The sequence below is a fragment of the Garra rufa genome, chromosome 10, assembly GCF_049309525.1.
Source record: "Garra rufa chromosome 10, GarRuf1.0, whole genome shotgun sequence".
In the NCBI taxonomy this organism is placed as follows: Eukaryota; Metazoa; Chordata; class Actinopteri; order Cypriniformes; family Cyprinidae; genus Garra; species Garra rufa.
Genome location: NC_133370.1, coordinates 5,635,418 through 5,660,191, shown reverse-complemented (window position 1 = coordinate 5,660,191; position 24,774 = coordinate 5,635,418). Strand labels below are relative to the sequence as shown.

Here is a 24,774-nt window from a genome sequence, read left to right as displayed (position 1 = left end):
TTATATTCATTTGAAATAAAACCCAAATGTAAACATTTTAGTTACATTCTTGTATTACAACCCGTTTTAGCATTTAATCTCAAGTCCTACAAGTGTGCAGGCTGATAGTCTGTGATATTTTTATCATGGCATGTCAAGAACACAATGTGCATCTGTATTTTCGTCTGCCCCTCGGTGATCCATTATTCAGACTCGGCGCTTAGAGCGTCCTTTGCGTAACCAGACCCGCTCAATCGAGCTCGAGTTACTTGATGTCCGCCATTGCTTGTGTTTAGTGTGACCGAGCGCGTTGAAAAGATGTTTTTATCTTCAACTCTGCGCTCTGCCGTGTCTTATGCGGTAGGTTTATTTTATATATGTTGTAATCGGATTATCCATGAGGTAGTTGAAGGAACTGCTTGTGAATTATCATTTAAAGCGACGTTGACATCTGTGCAAGGACATGAAGCTAATGCGCTAACAGCTAATAATGAGGCCTGATTTTGTTTATATGTTATAAATAGTTTTTAAAACGTTTGTGTTTATTAGACACTCTTTAAAAACGTGATTTATTTTAATAATTTATCTGGGGAAAAATTGCATTTTAGGTTGTTTCCATTGTTTCCATTCACCCAGACAGGTTGAATAATCAGTAAATGAACCTGAATTAGTAAAAAAACGTAATTATCTATCTATCTATCTATCTATCTATCTATCTATCTATCTATCTATCTATCTATCTATCTATCTTTTGCAGTGACTAATGCAGCATAGACTATACACTAAATAGAAAGCATTATAGAGCATAAGCACTTCATGCTTAGTGCACAAGATATTATATTGCATATTTTGACAATACATACAATATACTAAAAGGGATATATATATATATATATATATGTATGTGTGTGTGTGTGTGTGTGTGTGTGTGTGTGTGTTTTTCAAAAAAAAAAAAAAAACAATTTAAAAAGTTTTCTGTTTAATTTAATTGCATTTTTGTTGTATTTTTTTCTGAACAAAAAATAAATACACATTTTCCCCTAATTTACAGAAGACTCCCATTAAAATGTCATTCAGTGTAACAATCTTGTCTTATATACTTACAACAAAAATCAATTTATGACATATTAAAAGACAAATTACTTTGTCTTTTAATATTTAAAAATACTAATTAGTTGTAATTCTACATTTTTAGAATTTGTCACTTTGCCAGTAAGAAATTTGTATTAATTTAAAACAATTCAATATTCTCCATTATTCTTTTATATACTTTAATATGTACAAGTCAGAATAAGCATGTTGTTTGAATTTGAACATAAATATTGTTACACTGAATGACAATGCAAACAACATTCAACCAAATTTTGACATTTTATTCTCCAGAAACAAATTTGAAATTTTAAAAGTAGACACTTTACCTACATTTATTGTCAGTTTTGTACATTTCCTTTGACGTGGACATATATAAAATTATTTATTTATAAAATTTATAAAAAACTAAAATTAAAAAATATTAATTGTTGCATTTCTTCTGCAGGCGAGGCAAGTCCGCAGTTTGCACCAGACGTCGGCTCGAGCTGGAGCAGGAGGAATGTTTGTGGTGAGACTTGAATTTCATGTTTATTGCAGTCTTTGTACTGATATGCACATGAGACACTTAATATTCAGTAATATTATCAACGTGACTGCGCTGATGAGAACCGAACCAAATTAAATACACTATTTGATCTGAATGATTATACTAATGTCTTATGGAGAGTTGCTTTATTGCTGAATTTGTTTCATAATTGGCGAATTCTGCAATGTTGGCACTTGACTTGAGCTGAATTAAGACCCTACTGACCTTTCAAGTTCACTTTCAGAACAAAAATTTACAGATAATTTACTCACCTCCATGTCATCCAAGATATTCATGTCTTTCTCTCTTCAGTTGTAGAGAAATTATGTTTCTTGAGGAAAATATTTCAGGAATGTTCTCCATATAGTGGACTTCTATGGTGCCCCGAGTTTGAACTTCCAAAATGCAGGCTCTAAACGATCCCAGCCGAGGAAGAAGGGTCTTATCTAGCGAAACGGTCTGTTATTTAAAAAAAAAATATATATATATAATACAATTTATATACTTTTTAACCTCAAATGCTCGTCTTGTCTAGCTCTGCGTGAACTCTGTATTCTGGGTCAAGACAGTTAGGGTATGTCGAAAAACTCCCGTCTCATTTTCTCCTCCAACTTCAAAATCGTCATCAAATAACCTATTGTTTCACAAGATAAGACCCTTCTTCCTCAGCTGGGATCATTTAGAGCCCTTTGAAGCTGCATTTAAACTGCATTTTGGACATTCAAACTCGTGGGCACCATAGAATTCCACTATATGGAGAACATTCCTGAAATGTTTTCGTTAAAAAACATAATTTTTTTCCGACTGAAGAAAGTAAGACATGAACATCTTGGATAACAAGGGGGTGAGTAAATTATCTGTACATTTTTGTTCTGGAAGTGAACTTCTCCTTTAAGCTGAATTACAGCACTATTTTCTTTTTATAGTTGAATTAAGATAAATTTTTTCATAATTTGATGAACTTGACAGCAATTGAAGTAAAAAGTTAATCAACACTGAACTGATTTGAGGTGATGAGGACACTGTTATCTTTTTAAAGCTGCTTTGTAGCTGAAGTTGTATTTGTTTTATGATTGAAGAAGTTTTCAACAATAATACTGTTATTTTCTTGTTTTTTACTGTGAAGCTGATTTGAAACAGTCTGTGTTGTTGTATAAAGAGCGCATGTGCACCCTAAACCAGGACACACTATTATATAATTTAAATTTTTGTTGTTGACGTATTGATCTGTTTTCATTATTCCAGCACAGAGATACACCAGACAACAACCCAGATACTCCATTTGATTTCACCCCAGAAAACCTGAAGGTGAGGGAGGTGTTGCCGCTCATCATTTGTATTTTTGCTATCATATTATGTGAACCTGGAACACAAAACCAGTCTAAAGTAGCAGAGGTATATTTGTAGCAGTAGCCAACAATATACTGTATGGGTCAAAATTATCAATTTTTCTTTTATGCCAAAAATCATTAGGATATCAAGATCATGTTACATTAAGATATTATGTAAATATATCAAAACTTAATTTTTGATCAGAAATATGGCTTTTTTTTTTTTTCGGCCAAATATTGTCCTATCCTAACAAACATCCTAACACACATCAATGGAACTCTTACTTATTCAGCTTTCAGATGATGTATAAATCTCAATTAAAAAAAATGATGACTGGTTTTGTTAAAAGCATTATTTTTGCTGTTGTTGTAAATCCTACAACTGCAGTTTGCATTTGTATTCCACATGTAAGGTCAAATATGTCTTGCTGTGGTCAGGTATGTTGAATGAAGATTATAGCTGTGTGTTTTTTGTATATGGTTTTGCTACAGAGAGTTGAGGCCATCATTAATAATTACCCAGAGGGACACAAGGCGGCCGCCACTATTCCTGTGCTGGATTTGGCTCAGAGGCAGCACGGATGGCTTCCTATCTCAGCAATGAACAAGGTGAGAAACTCTGAAGACAAGCGCCTAAGCCTTACTTTGTTCTCTCTTTTTAAAAAAAATGTGTTTATTTTTTTTTAATAATTGATAAATAATAAGAGGTTCCCAGAGTCACACAAAATTGGAAACTATTTTAAATTCTTAAATAGTGAGTGTACATTTATTTGAGTTATTAGCTAGTAATTGCTTTCTGAGCTGTGTCATTTTAGTGACATTGATATACTCTTTATCGTTTTTGTTAATATTTTGTATTATATTTTATTTCTGTATTTTCTGTTTTCACTTAAATTTTACATTTTTAGAAATTTAGTTGTTTTTATAATTTTTATTAGTTTTTTTTAATATATGTAGATGTTAATATATATATATATATATATATATATATATATATATGTATGTGACCCTGGACCACAAAACCAGTCTTAAGTCGCTGGGGTATGTTTGTAGCAATAGCCAAAAATACATTGCATGGGTCAAAATTTTAGATTTTTCTTTTATGCCAAAAATCATTAAGAAATTAAGTAAAGTTCATGTTCCATGAAGATTTTTTGTAAAATTCCTACTGTAAACATAACAAAATGTAATTTTTGATATGTAATATGCATTGTTAAGAACCTAATTTGGACAACTTTAAAGGTGATTTTCTCAGTATTTTTGATTTTTTTGCATCCTCAGTAGGGCTGCAACGATTCGTCGACGTTGTCGACAAAAATCGATAATAGAAATAGTCGACAATGAATTTCATTGTCGATGTTGTCGCCAGACAACCGAGTGAGGCATCTTTCTGCCGAGAGTCGCACATACGCAGCTTCTATGCTGAGCGATAACATACAGAAATGGCGGCGTCCAACGCAGCAGCTGCGCGTACCAAAACACGCCTGTTTCACACATCCGTCTGCAGTGCGTTTTTTTTTTTCCACACCCATGTTAACGGATTAGAACGTTCACAATGTACGGACTGCAAACGCGTTCTGTGTGAAAGCAAAACGAGTCTGTGCTTCTTCTGCACCGCATACGTAACGCACACGGACTGTAGACGCACTGCAGACTGAGTATGTATGAAACAGGAGTAAAGTTTGGGAGCATTTTAGCCTGCTACGGCGAATTAAAATATTACCTGCGTGGTTTGTAAAGCAGTCCTTGCGCATCACGGCAGCACCTCTGTGATGCACGAACATTTAAAGAGAAAGCACGTCGGACAGTTGAATGAAACGGAGTTTGGCTGGCCTCGGTAAGATTTAAATAACATGGAAGCCAATACGTTTTGTTTTGGATATACATTTTTGTTTACCGTTTTATTGCTGCTGATGGTTTACAGGAAGAAAATGTTTACTTGATTTTAATTTATTTTTTCTTATAAAACAAATGTGCCTGTCCATTAAAAAAATTATAGAGTTTCTTAATTTATGCATTTATGTCTGTATACTGACCGAGCACTGTGCCTAATTGGTTTTAGACAGGGCATTTTTATTTACTTTTAGTATGAATTGGCCTATCAGCAGCAAAATATGCATTTTTTATTGAAGTACCCCCTTCTTTCTTGTGTTTACTATAATTTTCCACATAATTAAAGCAATCTCATGCTAAATTTGAGAAAAATTGAATAATTATCCGATTAGTCGACTAATCGTTTCAATAGTCGGTGACTAGTCGACTATTAAAATAGTCGTTAGTTGCAGCCCTAATCCTCAGATTTCTGATTTCAAATAGATGTATCTCAGCCAAATATTGTCTTATCCTAACAAACCATACATCAATAGAAAGCTTATTTATTGAGCTTTCATATGATGTATAAATCTCAGTTTTGTCAAATTTAACCTTATGACTGGTTTTGTGGTCCAGGGTCACATATATATATATATATATAGAGAGAGAGAGAGAGAGAGAGATTTTTAAAAAATATGCATATTAGTGCTGTCAAATGATTAATTGTGATTAATCCAATCCAAAAAAAGTATATATATAAAAATACACACACATACAGTATATATGTTAAAAATATTTGCAAGTATACATTTTTTCATGTAATTAAAATTATATATAATATATTTAACATATAGACATAACATTTGTCTTAAATATATCCATGTGTGTGTATATACATAATATATAACTATAAAGTATATACAGTGCACACATTTGCCTCTTCTCATATCGAGCCGTTCTCAGATGCCTGTCGTCGTTTTAGCATAGACCCGCCCCGAGTGAGAAGTAAACTGACAGCACTGAGGGAATGTGACCGCTGATCTATCTAAATGGGTTCATGTTTACGTGAATCATTTCTCACCATACCGCTTTATAAACGAGGGTCAGTATAAAGCTTAGCTTTGTCACGCTAGATGGTTTAAGACGGTGTCTGTTAATGATTAAGATGTAACCTTAGCGCAATACCTGCAAAAGTGTTTACAGCCCGCAACTGCACATGAGTAAAGACTGTAACACTCACATTTATGTATTTCAATATAAGGATGGGGTAAGTTATGTTAACCGATCACTTTTTTGCTCTTGTTCAATCAGCTGTAAACACATCGCGTTCGTCTCTTTACCACAGTAAACACATCGCATTCGTATCTCTCTCAGTACTCTACCGTGCTAGTTAGTGTTAAATATCGATATTTCGATAGATATCGATACTGAAATATCTGAACGATACCAATACTAATTTCCCGAAGTATCGATACTAGCCGAGCTGTCACTTTCACTTCTCCACAAAGGCGCGTGACCGCAGTACCTGTCTCGTCTCATTCAAGTGAAGCGAATAGAAAGGCGAGTGCGGTGCCCCGCGACCGGCTTTGTTTGATAAAGAACACAGCAGGAGTGCTATCTGGAAATATTTCGGATATGAAACAAATGAACATGGAAAGCCGAAGTACACAAGCAAGCCAATATATAACAGTTGCTACAGAGCAGTGCTAACAAAAGGCGCTAACACCACTAATTTCGCAAAGCACCTGAAAGACAGACACCCGGATCTATATAAAGAAGAACTGTTCTCATTTTAACATTATCATCTGAATCATTAAATAAGATTGCCTATTATTGTTGCTGATATGAGCGTTGTCCCGTTTTTTACCGTAGTTCGTTAATATAATCAGATTGAGGAATCTTAGACGAGTAAATACCTTAACTGCGGTCAAATGTAAATTAACTGCGCTTATTTAACTTTATTTAAAAAAAAAAAAATCATTACTTAAATTCTGCAATTTGTCTAAATGTCTATCCAGAGCATTGTTTTTGAGTGTGATGCACGCATGTTTGCTTGCGTGTATCGGTGATTATGAATCCGACATTAAAATCTGTTCGTCAAATAATGTTAATGTATTAACTAGCATTTATGAACGATGAGCAATGCATTTGTTACAGTATATTTGAATCTTTGATAACAGTAGGTAATAAAAACACAACGGATCATGTTAGCTCTGGTCCAATAAAAAAATATTAACAGATATAACTTTGGACTTTAATTAGTTAATGTAGTAGTAAATTATAGTTTAAATTAACTTTAACTACTAACTTTAAATTAACTAAGATTAATAAATGTTTTGGAAGTATTTTTCATTGTTTATTCATGTTAACTAATGTTAACAAATATCTTTTACCATTAACTTAAGTTCTAAGATTAGTTAGATCAGTTCAGTTAATTTTAAAAGTGTGCTCTAAAAAGAAAAAAAAAGTTTACGACCTACACTACCAGTTATATTTGAACAGCAAATAAAGTATGAAACAAACTCAAATGAAGCTAAGAAGCTGAACAGGGCTGTAGCAGTGAACATATGCATATACCTCATTGTCATGTTCTAGACTATATTTATCTTTAAATTAAAAAAGAAATTTACCTCCTTAATATTTTCTCTGTGGTATCGAAAATGGTATCGAATATCGATATTTTTCAAGGTATCGTATCGAAGTTAGAAATTCCAGTATCGTGACAAAACTAGTGCCAGTACATATAAAGATAAATCAAAGTGACGTTAAGTTTACTAACCATTCAGACACGTCCAGTATAAGCCGTAATTGCCGAACTTCTTTGCGGGTGTCATCTTGTTTCGGTTCCAACTCCGGTTTTTAAATTAAATTTTAAATGGATGGGGTTAGTGTTGCTTTCGTCAACGAAAATTATGACTAAATATCGTCGTCAACGAACCTTTATCACGTGATGAAAACGAGACGAGACGAAACGAAAATGCTGGTCATGTGACGATGACTATAATTAAATGTTTAATGCAATATCGTTGACGAATAAAAACGAGTCTAAATGCGATTTACAAAATAAAAACTATGCTAAAATGTCTCTTCATTTTTGTTGACGAAAACGAGACGAAACGAAATGTTATAACGTTAGATTGATGTGCGCATGCCCAGTAGCCAGAGCTGTATCCCTTCTAGCCTAAACCGCAGGCGACGTCACTTTCTCAAGCCCCACTCGCGGAATTATCTAGGAGACGACTACAAACGAAGTTAAGTCTGACACAGCTGGGGTTCGTCTTTGGGAGAAAAAGAAGAAACGGCATTTCTTTGCCGTATCGTCAAAATGTCATCAGTTTTCGTCGACTAAAACTAGACGAAAATAGTCATGGGTATTTCTGACTAAAATAAGACTAAAATGCTCAGACTTTTAGTTGACTAAAACTTGACTAGACTAAAAAGAGTATGAACGTGACTAAAACTAATAAAAACTAAAATGACAGCGTCACACAAAGACTAGACTAAAACTAAAATTAAAACCGGCCGCCAAAAACAACACTAGATGGGGTTGTACAGTGTCTTCAAAGCCCCCCCCAGTACCATTTTTCCCCAAACTATACAACTATACCCCCAACTGTTGTCTAGGCAACACCTCATGTGCGTTGTAATGACACACCCCACAGAACTGAGGGACGGGGTGAGCAGAGGTTCATATCATTTAAAGGGCCAGGTACTGATATCGCTTGCTGAGAACAGAGGCATTTTTTACCAGGTAAAATTAGTGTTTTTTTTTACACTACCATAGAGAATTTTTAATCAAAGTATATTACAGACTTTTCATTTGGACCCTAAAGCATCATATTAACTTGTGGAAAATGGGCATCGGATGACCCCTTTAAGAAAAACTTGTATTTTAAATGCAATTAATCGTTTGACAGCACTAATATATATTTTTAATCTATATAGATTTTATTTTTATTTATTAGTTTTAAGTTACTTTTTAGTTAAGCTAAATGAAAATGAGATGTGTTGCCTTACCAGCTAGCTGAAATTGTATTATTTATTTATTTTTTTACATTTCAAATTAATATTATATTTAATTTTTAAAAAAATATTACTTAATTTCAAGTATTGGAATAGTTTAGTTTTTTTGTAAAGTATAATAATAACCCTGACTGCTATCAGTCTCCGTTAAATTAAAATAGTTACAAATAACTGAAAAAATCAAGGACAAAATCATGGAAATGTATTGGTCAAAAATTGTGTGGAAACCATGTTAATAATCATGCAGCTAAAATGTGGAAATTTTAATACATTTTTTATTTTTTTATGAAGTGTTTTTATAACATTGTGAAATATTGAGTTTGAATTGTTGTGTGGCAGAACGTCTTTGTTAAATGCATCACAGTTTCATGTGTAGTTCACATCTTATTTAGTGCACAGCAGTATTTTTAAGTCATTTAGCCTACATGAAATACATCACATTCATAATACATTTCATACTGTAAAGAATCAATACTGCTATAGATATTCAGCATTTTCAGTCCAGATTAAATGGAAGTTTCATTCACAAATATTTGTCAATTTGTCTGTGGATATTTTGTAATAAAAAAGCATATAACAGACCCTGTACTAAAATTTCATTTGTTCTTTGTTTTTATTTCAATATGTGACCCTGGACCACAAAACCAGTCATAAGGTTAAATTTTACAAAACTGATGAATTTTACAAACATATGAAAGCTCAATAAATAAGCTTTCTATTGATATATGGTTTGTTAGGATAGGACAATATTTGGCCGAGATACATCTATTTGAAAATCTGGAATCTGAGGGTGCAAAAAAATCAAAATACTGACAAAATCACCTTTAAAGTTGTCCAAATTAAGTTCTTAACAATGCATATTACTAATCAAAAATTACATTTTGATATATTTACAGTAGGAATTTTACAAAATATCTTCATGGAACATGATCTTTACTTAATTTCCAAATGATTTTTGGCATAAAAGAAAAATCTATAATTTTGACCCATACAATGTATTTTTGGCTATTGCTACAAATATACCCCAGCGACTTAAGACTGGTTTTGTGGTCCAGGGTCACATATTTGAAAAAACATGATGTCTTATTTTCTTGTATTCTGTTTTTCACAATTTTGGGAACGTCTGATGTGATTTTTGCTTTCTCCTGCAGGTGGCAGAGATCCTGGGCGTTGCTCCAATGAGGGTTTATGAAGTAGCGACTTTCTACACCATGTTCCTCCGTCAGCCAGTGGGAAAGTACCACATCCAGATCTGCACCACTACGCCCTGCATGCTCTGCGACTCCGACAGCATCCTGGAGGCCATCCAGAACAAACTGGGTGAGCGAGAACCGTTTCCAGCTCTCCGCAGGGACTCCGCACAGACATCTCGACTCGCACGTCACCAATAAACACACTCGCTGTATAAACAAGCTAAAGCCACGCTGCTCAAAAATGGCCTCAAATGAGAATATTTGAAGATTCTGGGATAATACACTGAGGGATTGTAATAATCTTTTTTCTGAGAACATATTTTAGAAGTAGAAACTAAATTGGAAGCTATTAAAATTGAAAGGCAGTGTCATTTACAAAAAAACTCTTTAAAATATCATCTTTAGTGTTCCATAGTGTTATTTTAGTATCATTGATATACTATTCAAATTAATATTTGTTATATAATATGTAAATATTTTAAATTAGTTTTTATTTTTGTTGTCTTTTTTCAGTTTTTCGCAAATTTTGTTCATTTTTGATATGCATATATACATACACATATATTAAAAATGCACAATATTTGTGGGGGGAAAAATATATATATATTTTGAATGTCTATTTTATTTACTGATCTTTTTTTTTCATTTTAGTTATTTTCTTTAAACTAGAAATTGTGAGTGAGAAATAATGCCTTGTCAACTAGCTGAACTTATTTATAAAATTTGATGTAATAAAAATATAAAATATTATAATCATAATATAATGATTAACTTTTTTGATCCACTTCAAATGTTGACTACTATAGTTGACAAAAAACGATTTTTATTACTTGAAATTAAATAATATATTAAATAAAAACTTAAAATTAAATATAATATTAATATAAAATTCACAAAAATAATACAATTTTATTATTTTATTATATTATTTTATTAATATTATTATTTTACATAAAATGTGATGTAATAAAATATAATATTATATATTATAGTATAATGTTATATGCTATATATATATATATATATATATATATATATATAAAATAAAATGGACGTAAATAAAATAAACTAAAAATATAAAAAAATACTATATATAGATATAATATAAAATAATAGTATTTTTTTTTTATATTTTTAGTTTATTTTATTTACGTCCATTTTATTTTAAGCTACATTTAAGTAATGACTATACATTTAATTTTTAGCTAAAACTATCCTTATATCAAGTTGGTGAGACCAAGGGAGATAAATTGTTCTTATAGAAGTTATTTTCAATTTGGTTTAATTTTTATATTTTAACTTTAATTTTAGATTTGAAGTAATTGTGCATTTTCGTCATTATTATTATTAGTAGTAAGAGTAGTATTTCGTATTAAATTATCAATGTAGTATTTACTTCTCTTTATTAGTTTTGAGGAAACTAGGAGAAATGAGAAACGATGCCTTGGCAGATGAATTATATATTATTCTACATTTTTTTTATTTTTATTGAATTATTTCATGTTTGTTTTAAGTAACACCCAAGTGGTGACCATGCATTTAATTTCCTAACCCAAAAATGATCTCTCAGGTATCAAAGTTGGTGAGACCACGGCAGATAAATTATTCACGCTAACAGAAGTGGAATGTCTCGGGGCTTGTGTGAACGCACCAATGGTCCAAATCAACGATAACTATTATGTGAGTATGATCACACCTCATTTGTGAGTCTGGTTGTGAATGTGTGTTAATGAGAGGAAGCTAGTTTTAAAATCACCTCTAGGGGAGGCAGTTTCTCTGTTATGAAGTCAAGATGAACATCGTTTTTACCTGTGGTGAGAGTCATTGATAGTCCTAACAAAGGTTATTTTATTTTTGATTTTTTTGTATTCTTATTCGTTTTAAATGTCAAAAAGTAAAAACAAAAATGAGTGTATTTCTAGCTAGAGGAGGTATTGCTTATATAACTCGCCTCATGTTTATATTTAAATTAAGATGAATTTGCTAATTATATCTCAGACCATATCAGTGGTGAATATTCCTTGTGTACATCTCAGTTTAAGCTTGTTTGTGTTAAGCGGAGCCCTGTGTGACCCGCCGGGGTAATGATGCAATTAGCCGTGGCCTCTCACAGTTAAATAAAAACTCGTCAGCCCTGCGTGATTCACCCACCTGAAATGGGTTAGCAGGTCTCGTTCCGACGGCTAATCATCCGCTGGGGCGTTTGGTGAGGTCATCCTTTGATGCTTTCTTCTGGAGGAAGCTCGAGGAACCTAGAGATCGCATCTACATGACCCTACTGCTTCCAGATAATGAGGCCGCTACTGCCTGGCTAGAGATCACTCATGTTTACCAATTGCGTGCATTTAGTCTAACATTTTCAGAAACTGAGTCACAGAAGGTCTCACGGGCCGCAGAATATCTGTAGTGCGGTTTTATAAAATCTCTAACGTGTTCACAAGTAATTATAATTTGTTAAAAGAAATTTAAACCTATTTTAGGAACATCTCAGCAGATCTTTGATTTCGGTGAAACATGACCTCTACACGTTTTCACTGAATTCACCTTTGTAAACTAGATGCTTGAGATCATTTATCTCTTTAAATCAGACTCAATCAGGATATACAATAATCAATTAATGTGTTTTTCATCAATTTATTGCATCCTTGTTTAACATGTGTGACCCTGGACCACAAAACCAGTCATAAGGTTCAATTAAAAGGACAATACTCGGACAATATTTGGCCGAGATACAACTATTTAAAAAACAAATCTAATTATTAAAAAAATCGCTTTTAAAGTTGTCCAAATGAAGTTCTTAGCAATGCATATTACTAATCAAAAATTATGTTTTGGTATATTTATGGAGAGAAATATCCCAAATTTATTCATGGAACATAACCTTTACTTAATATCCTAATGATATTTGGCATAAAAGAAACATTTATAATTTTGACCCATACAATGTATTTTTTACCTATTGCTACAAATATATCCGTGCAACTTAAGACTCAAAAATAATGTCTGGGCATGATATTTTCATGTATTGAAATGTGTTGCATATTTAATGTGTGATAAATTGCTGTTTGCTATATATATAATGCTTTGTTATATAGGTGAAGGTGCATATAAATTAATTAAATCAGTAAATGTAATTCTTTCTAGTGTTCTATTTAGAGAAAAACAATGAATATTTCAACCAGATTTTTACTGTATTTTACTTAATGCATTAAATAAATTGAATCTAATTGGCTGTTGGGTTAAAATGGTTCCTCTGAAAATTATAATTGCATTATTTCAGAGTAAATACGTAAATATTAAGCTCATCAATTAAGCTCTTCACTGTTGAAAACAAGCTGCTTGAGGTTATTTATCTCTTCAAATCAGACTCAGAGATTATAGAATAGGGTATACAATAATCAATTAATGTGTTCTCTCTTGGTTTGTAGGAGGATCTTAAAGTATCAGACATGGAGCAGATTATTGATGAGCTGAAGGCTGGCAGAGTTCCTCCTCCTGGGCCCAGGTACACAAATCTTCCTTCTTTTAATATTACTATATATAGTGATTAAATCCGCATCAGCATTCCTTCCTAGTCTCTTAAATTGCAAATATGAGATTATAGCATATCTGATTTAAATTTTAGATGCAAATTCATGGAAATTCAACAGTGAAGGAAGTGATTCGAAATTTGATTTGTTGGTGTCATCACTCAAAGATTATGTCTAGGCATTATATTTTCATGTATTGAAATGTTTTACATATTTAATATGCAATAAATTGCCGTTTACTATGTATAAACTACCAGTCAAACGTTTGGACACACTTGACTTAATTATTATTATTTTTTTTTATGTTTAGTCAAATATTAATTATTAAAAAAAAACAATACAATATATTTTTTATATGATTTTATTTTATTTTTAAATACAAATTGTGCCAAGGAATATGATTCTCAGTTCGTTTTTTTATCAAATTATATAAAAATATATTGTATTGTTTTTTTAATAATTAATATTAGACTAAAAAGTAAAAAAAAAAGCATTAACTTTGACTGGTAGTGTAGTGTTTTTTTGATACAAACACAACAGGCCTTAATTATTTAAAACTTGGTTTTATTTTACTTTTTGCATTAAATAAACTGAATCTAATTGGCTGTTAGGTTAAAATGGTTCCTCTGAATGTTATAATTGCATTATTTCAAAATATGTAAATATTAAGCTCTCCTGCCCACTACGACTATTTATTTGATCAAAATGGTAATATTGTGAAATATTATTACAATTTAAATTGACTCTTTTCTATTGTTATATATCTTAAATTATAATTTATTTCTGTGATGTAAAGCTGAATTTTCAGCATCATTACTCCAGTCTCCAGTCTCAGAAATCATGCCAATAGTGAAATATAAATGCTTCCAACATTATAAACATATTTATGGTCACTTTGTATCAATTTATTACATCCTTGCCTAACATATGTGACCCTGGACCACAAAAACCATTATAAGGGTCATTCTTTTAAAATTGAGATTTATAAATCATCAGAAAGCTAAAAGAAATATTTGGCCGAGATACAACTATTTGAAAATCTGAGAGTGCAAAAAAATTTAAATATTGAGAAAATCGCCTTTAAAGTTGTCCAAATGAAGTTCTTAGCAATGCATATTACTAATCAAAAATTAAGTTTTGGTATATTTACTGTAGGAAGTTTACAAAATATCTTCATGGAACATGATCTTTACTTAGAAAAATGTATCATTTTGACTGGTTTTGTTGTCCAGGTTCACATATTATTATACAGCTTTTAAATATAAAGGTATATTTTATTTTTGCTAATTTTAGCCCTTATTACTAATGATGTGTCCTTTTAATGTCAGACAAGCTTTCATATTCCAATCTGTTTATCTTTTAAGACTTTAAAGAGCAATCAGTGACACTTTAATGTGAAAGCAACAATTAGTTGTTGATAGATTTAAATCTTCTTCAGAAATTGTGCCAAGCTAATTTATCTGATTATATAATTGAGAGTCAAGTTTAGTTAGTTTGTGATGTCATGGAAGTGTTTGAGACATTCACAGACACAAGCTTATTAAAGGGATTGAGCGTCAGATCAAGGGTGAGTTGTTAGTTGTAAGAAGCCGCTGAAGAACTCAGCTTGCCGTCCTCACAAACGCCCCTATTATTTATTTCACTTACAAAGATAATACGAGGCAAGGCAACTAGAGGTCTAATTAAATAAGTACATGATGTGATGTGTGTGGTTATTGAATCATTTGGCACGCTCAGAATGTTTTAATTGATTGTAATGCTCTCGCTTCCATCAGGAGCGGCCGTTTTTCATGTGAACCTGCCGGAGGTCTAACCTCACTGACAGAACCTCCTCCTGGACCGGGCGTTGGTGTGAGAGCTGACCTGTAAACGGACCTACGTGAGCTTGACTCCTTGTAAACATCAGAGATGTCGTGTATGTAAATAAAATATTATCATTAATTATACCCAACAGACCAGTGTGATTCTTTAAATGACTAATTCATTTTTTAACTTAGTGCATTATAGGAGATACAAAACTATGCACGTTGAAGGAATAGTGCATCCAAAAATGAACATTTGCTGAAACTCATTTAAGATGTATGTGAGTTTATTTTTTCATCAGATTTGAAGAAATTGCATCACTTGCTCACCGACGGATCCTCTGGAGTGAATGGGTGCCGTCAGTATTCAAGTAATCCACACCACTCCAGTCCATCGGTTAACATCTTGAGAAGACAAAGGCTACAGGTTTGTAAGAAACAAATCCATCATTAAGATGTTTTTTACCCTTCAAATCCAGTTAAAATATGAGTCCATTATCCATAATAATGCTTCCTCTAATCAAAAAGTCTATCTACTGTTGTCAGGTGTTCTCTTGCGATTTGTCATAAAAGAAAAATCAATAATTTTTATAGAATAAAATAAAATGTCCTTAAAGGTCCACTGAAGTGCCTTGAAACAGGCAGCGTTATTCTATGTGGTGACGTACTTTTAACTGAAACAAAAACATATTGCCCAGCCCCGCCCGCTAATTTTGACTAGCCAATAGCGTTCCATTAATATCTGCTCGGGCAAGAGCCGTTGAGCTCGGTAAAGCCGCATTTGTAAGCTTATGACAGCCACAGACTAATAAATTACCCCACAGATTCAATATGAAACTCTTGCTAAAACGAAATAGTGATCATAATCATGCTGAGGCTGTGTAGTTTAATATATGCCGACCGCACATTTGAGCGCATATGATCTCCTCCGGGTTAATGCGTCTCTGTGTAGGGGGTGGGACATTACGGACTCTAGAGAGCATTTGATTGGACAGAACGTTTGATGAGAAATTGAAGTGCACGGTGATATCATCCAAATCCTTGATTCATATTGGCGGAAGTGACGAGACTGTAAGTTTTGAATGCCCATATCTTGTAAACTCGAATTTTGTCTTTGTTTTGCAGCACACTAGCTTATAGATAACCTATATATATATATATATTCATACTAAAAGCCAAAAAACTTTAATTTAGATTTCAGGGGGACTTTAAGTAGAGTTGTTGATTTTTTGTGAGAAATTAGTTGATTAGAATAATCGATAAATTAGTCGATAGATTGCTCAATATAAAAATAGTCATTAGTAGTAGTGGTGCAACGGATCACAAAACTCACGGTTCGGATCAAATCACGGATTTAGAGTCACGGATCGGATCATTTTTCGGATCAGCAAAAAACAAACAAAACAAAAAAAAGTTAGTTTTTTTTTATTAATTACTGAATGCTTACTTTAAGTGCTTCTAATCCAAAGCAAAAACTATTAGCTTAACTAATAAAGTCAGTAACAAAACAAGAACAATTACACAAATGACAAGTGTAGATGAATACAACATAAAGTTAATAATACTAATACTAATTAAATCAATAACCCTAGTATTCAGGTGCAGAAATGCAATAATTAATTGTAAAATAACTAGTGCTTCTCACTGCAGGTATTTATAGGATGCTGTCTCTTTAAGGCCTAATGCACGTACCTAATACTGGCACGCATCTCTTTCTCAGCTGTTTCGGTTCACTGAAGACATAACTGACTGTGTTAACCAGAATACCAAAACGGGTATTTCGACATGACTTTGTATGTACGTTTCCATTTAAATAGAAGTTAAAGAGTAATCAATCTGTGTGAATTGTGCAGTCTGAATAGCACTTCTCTCTCTCTCTCTCTCTCTCTCTCTCTCTCTCTCTCTGAGCGCGTGCTCGCTTTTGGTGTGTGCGGCAGCGGAAAAAACAAACAAAAAAAAAACAAAACAGCGCGCGTCTTCTGTTTTTTCTGCAATGGTTTTAAACTGTTTGAGTTGGTCAATTGGCAAGACAAATTATTTTTGCAATAAATTTGCAAATTATAAACTTTTACTCTATGATGGTTAAATTTAACAGTTAATCCGCGAATCACATGCATGCCGAACCGTGGGGGCTGGTCCGTACGGATCACGGATCATCTATGATCCGTTGCACCCCTAATTAGTAGCAGCCCTACTGTTGTCCTCTTGCATCAAAATCTACCCACATATTTGTTTAGAGCCGTTTTGGCTTGTAAATGGTGCTTGATCTGTGCATATTTTTCTCCTGATTCAGATGCAATGACTTTTTCACTGGAGAAAACACAATTACAAATAGAGGGCTCATATTTTAGCTGGAAGCAACAGTTTAAAGTTAAAAACATCGTAATGATGGGTTTGCTTTTTGCTTCAGAAGATGTTAACGGATGGACTGGAGTGGTGTGGGTTATTGTGATGTTTTTATCAGCTGTTTGAACTCTCATTCTGACGGCACCCATTCACTGCAGAGCATCCCCTGGTGAGCAACATTTCTCCAAATCTTTTCTTATAAAGAAACAAACACATCTACATCTTGACTGTCCTGATGGTGAGAAAATGTTTAGTACATTTTCAATTTTGAGTCTCTATATATTATAAGATATTTCTTTAAAATATTTTGTGATCAAACCAGATCCATGTTTACATATAAACAATTTCCCGTTTTATTTTAAACAAGTGGTTTATATGCTCCACAGCTAATGGAATATTTCTGAACACACAATAATCAGCATGTTTTGAATAAACAAAGACGTACATATTTACTGCAACAGTACTGCAAATACTGGAGATGATTTTGCCAGTTATTACACAGCATTTTTAGTAATTATGTAGAGTAATTTGACCTCAGCAGCAGCACACAGCAATAAATAGCAAACCGTAGGCAGTGATACTATTACAATGCTTTTCCTCATGTTTGATTCTTTTTTATTTCCTCATATGTTTATTGATTATTTCTTTAATCTTATTTTTACAATGCATTATGCATGATAAAAAAACCTGACTAATATGCCAGATGTCTTGGAATACTGAAGTTAGAACATGTTCTTCAAAATATGAGCAAATTCTAATTACTATAGGAATATTTTTGTGCATGTAAACATGGTCACAATGAGTCCCTAATATAGTTTTGCAATATTTGAACAAATCATAACGTAACCACATATGGTAAGTCTTCCATTACTTTGTTTATTTGATACAAACAATGCTTTAAAAATACATAGATTTTGCCATCCATCCAACATAACCTCAATGACAGTGGCAGATGCAGGATGTATAAACAAGCCACATCAAAAGAGCCAGCATTTCTGAGGCTGTTCCCCATGCAGTTTTCCATACAGAGCATCACCATTCAGACAAGCCTTTCCTTACAAAACCCATATTGCATGATTGCCATAATAATACACCAGGGCATTTATAGTAGCTTGGCTGAACAATATTTATGTGTGTATATATATATATATATATAGGCCATTCTACAGAATTGGTGCAAACTGCTGTCCATATTTAAAAAGCATTTAAGTATATAAATCTTAGATGTTTATTAAGATCATTCTATTATCTATTGAAACCCACAATAATATTTAAATATATTTTATATATAATATTTCTAAAATATATATTAGTAATATATATACAGTGGAGTGAAAAAATGTTGGCCCCCTTCCTGATTTTTTATTTTTTTGCATGTCACGCTTTAATGTTTTTGAATGAAGTTTTTTATTATGAAGGGAAAACAAAATCCAAACCCACATGGCCCTGTGTGAAAAAGTGTTTGCCCCCTAACCGTAATAACTGGTTAGGCCACCCTTAGCAGCAACAACTGCAAACAAGCGTTTGCGATATCTTGCAATGAGTCTGTTACAGCGCTGTGCAGGAATATTGGCCCACTCATCTTAGCAGAATTGTTGTAATTCAGCCACAGTGGAGGGTTTTCGAGCATGAACTGCCTTTTTAAGGTCATGCCACAGCATCTCAATAGGATTCAGGTCAGGACTTTGACTAGGCCACTCCAAAGTCTTCATTTTGTTTTTCTTCAGCCCTTCAGAGGTGGATTTGCTGGTGTGTTTTGGATCATTGTCCTGCTGCAGAGCCCAAGTTCGCTTCAACTTGAGGTCACGAACCGATGGCCGGACATTGTCCTTCAGGATTTTTTGGTAGACAGCAGAATTCATGGTTCCATTTATCACAGCAAGTCTTCCAGCTCCAGAAGCAGCAAAACAGCCCCAGACCATCACACTACCACCACCATTAACTGAAATGCTGTGTTACTTTTACGCCAAATGTAATGGGACACACACCTTCCAAAAAGTTCACCTTTTGTCTCGTCAGTCCACAGAGTATTTTCCCAAAAGTCTTGGGGATCATCAAGATGTGTTCTGGCAAAACTGAGACGAGCCTTTATGTTCTTTTTGCTCAGCAGCGGTTTTCGTTTTGGAACTCTGCCATGCAGACCATTTTTGCCCAGTCTCTTTCTTATGGTGGAGTCATGAACACTGACCTTAACTGAGGCAAGAGAGGCCTGCAGTTCTTTAGATGTTGTTGTGGGGTCTTTCGTGACCTCTTGGATCAGTCGTCGCTGCGCTCTTGGGGTAATTTTGGTCGTCCGGCCACTCCTGGGAAGGTTCACCACTGTTCCATGTTTTCGCCATTTGTGGATAATGGCTCTCACTGTGGTTCGCTGGAGTCCCAAAGCTTTAGAAATGGCTTTATAACCTTTTCCAGACTGATAGATATGAATTACTTTCTTTCTCATTTGTTCCTGAATGAAAAACACTTTTTCACACAGGGCCATACGGGTTTGGATTTTGTTTTCCCTTCATAAAAAAAACGCTTCATTTAAAAACTGCATGTTGTGTTTACTTGTGTTATCTTTGATATTAATATTTAAATTTGTTTGTCTGAAACATTAAAGTGTGACAAACATGCAAAAAAATCATTAAGGGGGCCAACACTTTTTCACACCACTGTATATATATATAATCATAATTTATTGGGTACTTTCAATTGGTAGGTGGCTGTCTCAAACACTAGCCCCTAAATTTCAACTTGAAATGATATTGAAATGTTTTTTTTATTTTTTTCCATTGTTGTTATTAAAAGTATCTTTCTGATTCTTTTAAAAAGTGAAGTTAAAAAAGAAATACTTATTTTATATTTTCTTTGTAAATGATGAAACTTTATGTAAAAAATGTGTCCTGCATCTTTTAGTCTATTTGCCGAGACTGATTTTGACTAAACCCATAAATTTATTATCAGAAAATATTCCTGTGTCCCTCTCTCTTATAGCTACAAGGTGTGAGTAGATAGGTCATCATTTTGAGGTAAATGTGTTCAAACGTCTGAAAATCTGTGTTTAACTTTAAGGAATGTCATTACCGAACACCTTTTTTCTGCAATTAACCACTTTTTTTTGGGAGTTATGCCATAAGATTTAGTTTTTATATGTGTACCACTGTTTAAAACTGTGCTAGCTAACCATGTGCTGATTCGGATCTTTGAGCTAGCTTCAAAAGTATCTAACATTGTCACTACTGAAACAGTCATTACCAAAACATTTGGTGGAGTTTCAGTTTTTGGGTGTTATCCCATAAAACTAAGATGTTATGATAGTTTTTGGTTCAATGTATATATAAACTAATGAATCCTAAACTTTGAAATCAGTATGATCAACTTTTTGCCTTTTAGAAAGAATAATTAGATTCAAAAGTATAACAAATCTCAAAAATGACACTTGAAATATTGTTAAAATTGGAGATAATAGGAAAACGTTTTATTTTATCCCCCTCACTTTTTTTTGTTGAATGAAATTCCTAAAGACCTTTTTGTAGAAATGTATATTACTAAAATGTGAATTTCTCAGTCGCAGCCTTTCTTCCTTTGGAGAAATGAACTTTTGACCTCAACTACAAACAGGACAAATTCAGGAGACTTTGGAAACCTCTCCAAAATTTTGTCATTTTTATTTTAAGAGAGTTTTGGCTTCTTTTGTTTTGATTTATTATGTTTTTTGTTAACAGATACATTTGTACATTTTATTTAACTTGCAGTGCTTGGGTTTGTTTGTTTGTCTGTTTGTTTGATTGTCTTTGTCTCGGTTGTTTGCATTTAAAAATCCTTAATAAAAAAAATTGGTCAAATTGTAATAAAATAGCTAAATAATACATATTTACATTCTAGATGTAAGCAAAATCTTAATAGGTCAATATAACCCTTTTAATTAAATTATTATTATTATGTTTCGGTAGTGACACGTTTGGGGAGAGGACAAATATTCCCAAACTTTCTGGAAATAAAATATGAGAATTAACCGCACAATTACTAGAAATGTGTACCTTGGATATTATACAATTTGCATAAATATATATATATATTTTTGTTGTAAAAATACATTTATTTTTCCAAGACATTTGACTTTAAAGTATATTCAAACTAATGAATTCTCAACTTTGAAATCAGTATGATCAACTTTTTGCCTTTTACGAAGAATAATTAGATTCAAAATACAACAAATCTCACAAATTCTACTTGAAATATTGTTAAAGTTGTAATAAAATAGCAAAAAAAAAATATCAACAATCTAAATGTAAACAAAATCTTAATAGGTCAATATAACCCTTTTAATTAAATTATTATTATTATTTTTCGGTAGTGACAAATTTTGGGGAGAGGACAAATATTCCAAAACTTTCTGGAAATACAATATGAGAATTAACCGCACAATTACTAGAAATGTGTACCTTGGATATTATACAATTTGCATAATTTTGTAAAAAGACCTTTTTTTCAGGAACACTGTCCAATGACAATAAGCTATAAATGGTACAATATTAGCCATGTACCAGTAGGTATTTTATTTATTTTTACTTTTAACCAGGAACTTAATGAGATTTGTATTTACAGCCAAAAAGGAATAAAACATTGAAAAAATTGATAAAGTTAAAGTTGATGGATCTAAGTTAACTGATTTTATTAAAGTCAAAACTAATTAATATCACTGAATCAACGTAAATTCATGAATATATATGTGACCCTGGACCACAAAACCAGTCTTAAGTAACACAGGTATATTTGTAGCAATAGCCAAAAACACATTGTATGGGTAAAAATTATAATTTTTTTAGGACATTAAGTAAAGATCATGTTCCATAAAGATATTTAGTAAATTTGCTACCATAAATATATCAAAATGTATTTTTGATTAGTAATATGCATTGCTAAGAACTTCATTTGGACAACTTTAAAGGCGATTTTTCTCAATATTTAAATTTTTGTGCACCCTCAGAATCTAGATTTTCAAATAGTTGTATCTCAGCCAAATATTATCCTATCCTAATAAACCACACATCAATGGAAAGCTTATTTATTCAGATGATGTGCATGGATAAATCTCAATAAAACAATTGACCCTTATGGCTGGTTTTGTGGTCCAGGTTCACATATATATTATTTTATTGGTTAAATAAAAGTAGAAATAGTGCTTTAAGTTAACAACTGCAGGTCACCACTTTTTCTAGTGTCTTCAATAAATAAAATATGACATAATTAAATCATGTGAGCCGAGTTAAGACAACAAACAACATGCATTTGCCAAACACACTATTTACATACGACTAACTTTTATGCTTATGCAAATGTACAAATGGCAATGCCATAACTCGGTATTGTACTCTCTTGTTAGGTTCAAAGCATAACCCAGTTCTGTACTAGACAGTTACAATGTCATATGTCAAACATTTCATGTTTTGATCACTTCTTCAAACCACAACATTTCAAGCAAATGACTCTAGCTGGTCTCTGCGTGTGTGTGTGTGTGTGTGTGTGTGTGTGTGTGTGTGTGTGTGTGTGTGTTTGTGAGTGTGCGCGTGCATGTGTCTAGCCAGCGCCCATCCCCCTAACTCTCTCTCTCTCACACACCAATGTTCTCCCTTGTGATTCGAGCTCGTTCTGCAACATAATACCAGCCCATCCTTTGCGCATGCGCCAACTCCCCTGTTTCCTACATCATGTAAATAACCAACTGCGCCACAAAAATAATAACCGCCGAAAGCGAGACAACGGCGTTCTATACAAGCAAACCTAGAGTCAAACACATTTTATGCGCTCGTCAAAACAGAATACATGTCGCCAGATTGTATCGCGTTCGTCAAATACCTTCTCCTCCTTCTCACCCCGCGCCTCTCCGACATCAACCTTCCAGAACATTCGCGATCGCTCGCTCGCTGCAGCGTCGGACGGAAAGGGTGACGTCACGGTGCGCAGCGTCAGCCCCCCCCCCCCCCCCCCCCCAACTCAGAAAAATAATAACGATAAACCCTAATACAAGAACAAATTTACGACATTACGAGGCAAAAACAAATTGAATGTTTTTCATTTGTAAAAAAAATAAATAAATAAATGCATTTTAATTATTTGTAATTATTTTCTGACATAATACAAACTATAAACCTGAAATAAAAGAATATATAATATAACACAAATAAAATAGATTAAATGAAAAACACAGGACATATTCTTTGCATAAAATGAAAATGCCTAAACTGATATAATGCATTATGTATTTAATATATTTATAATAAACTAATTAAAGGAAAATAATAAAATAATGTATTAATAATTAAAAAAAAATATATATATATATAATGATAATAATACATTAAATTAAATTAAAAAGATACCATAGAAATATTAAAATGTTGTATGTAAATATATTATTAAATATTATAATATGTATATAAAATATTAACAGAGTGGAGAAATATTAAACAGAAAAAAACTGAAAAAGTTTCTAATTAAAGAAAAATAATATAATAATTACTTAATAATTTAAAATATATATAAAATTAACATGTTACATTAATTAAATTTAAAAAGGTAAGTTAGAAATAGTAAAATATTGTATGTAAATATAATATACATTTTTTAAAAATACATATATAAAATATTAACAGAATAGAGAAGTATTAAACAGAAATAAAACAAAAAATTAACGAATTAAAGAAAAATAACACAATAATTAATCAATAATTTAAATTAAATAAAAAAGAAACATAAGAAATAAATTATTAAATATTAAAATACACATAATATTAAACAGAAAAAAACAGAAAATATTAAACTAATTAAAAAATATATTAATAATTAAAAAAATATATAAAATAAAAATAATAGATGATTTAAATTAAAAAGCTAAATTAGAAATATTAAAATACATATCTAAAATATTAACAGAATAGGGAATTATTAAACAAAAACCAGAAAATATTAAACGAATTAAAAAAATAATTAAATAATTATTTTAAAATATATATAAAATGAAAATTATATATTTAATTAAATTAAAAAGCTAAATTAGAAATATTAAAAATTGCATGTAAATATATTATTAGATATTAAAATACATATCTAAAATATTAACAGATTAGAGAAATATTAAACAAATAAAACAGAAAA

At 32.1% G+C, this 24,774-nt stretch overlaps 1 protein-coding gene across 1 annotated transcript; it reads left to right on the top strand.

Annotated features, from left to right (window-relative positions):
* Positions 1 to 225: 225 nt before the first annotated feature.
* ndufv2 (NADH:ubiquinone oxidoreductase core subunit V2) lies at positions 226 to 15,432 on the top strand. The gene is made up of 8 exons (XM_073849270.1): positions 226 to 339; positions 1,517 to 1,579; positions 2,843 to 2,905; positions 3,421 to 3,537; positions 9,915 to 10,083; positions 11,527 to 11,636; positions 13,385 to 13,461; positions 15,262 to 15,432. Exons 1-8 carry the CDS (start codon positions 298 to 300, stop codon positions 15,353 to 15,355), a joined length of 735 nt encoding a protein of 244 aa, XP_073705371.1. The 5' UTR covers positions 226 to 297; the 3' UTR covers positions 15,356 to 15,432.
* Positions 15,433 to 24,774: the final 9,342 nt, after the last annotated feature.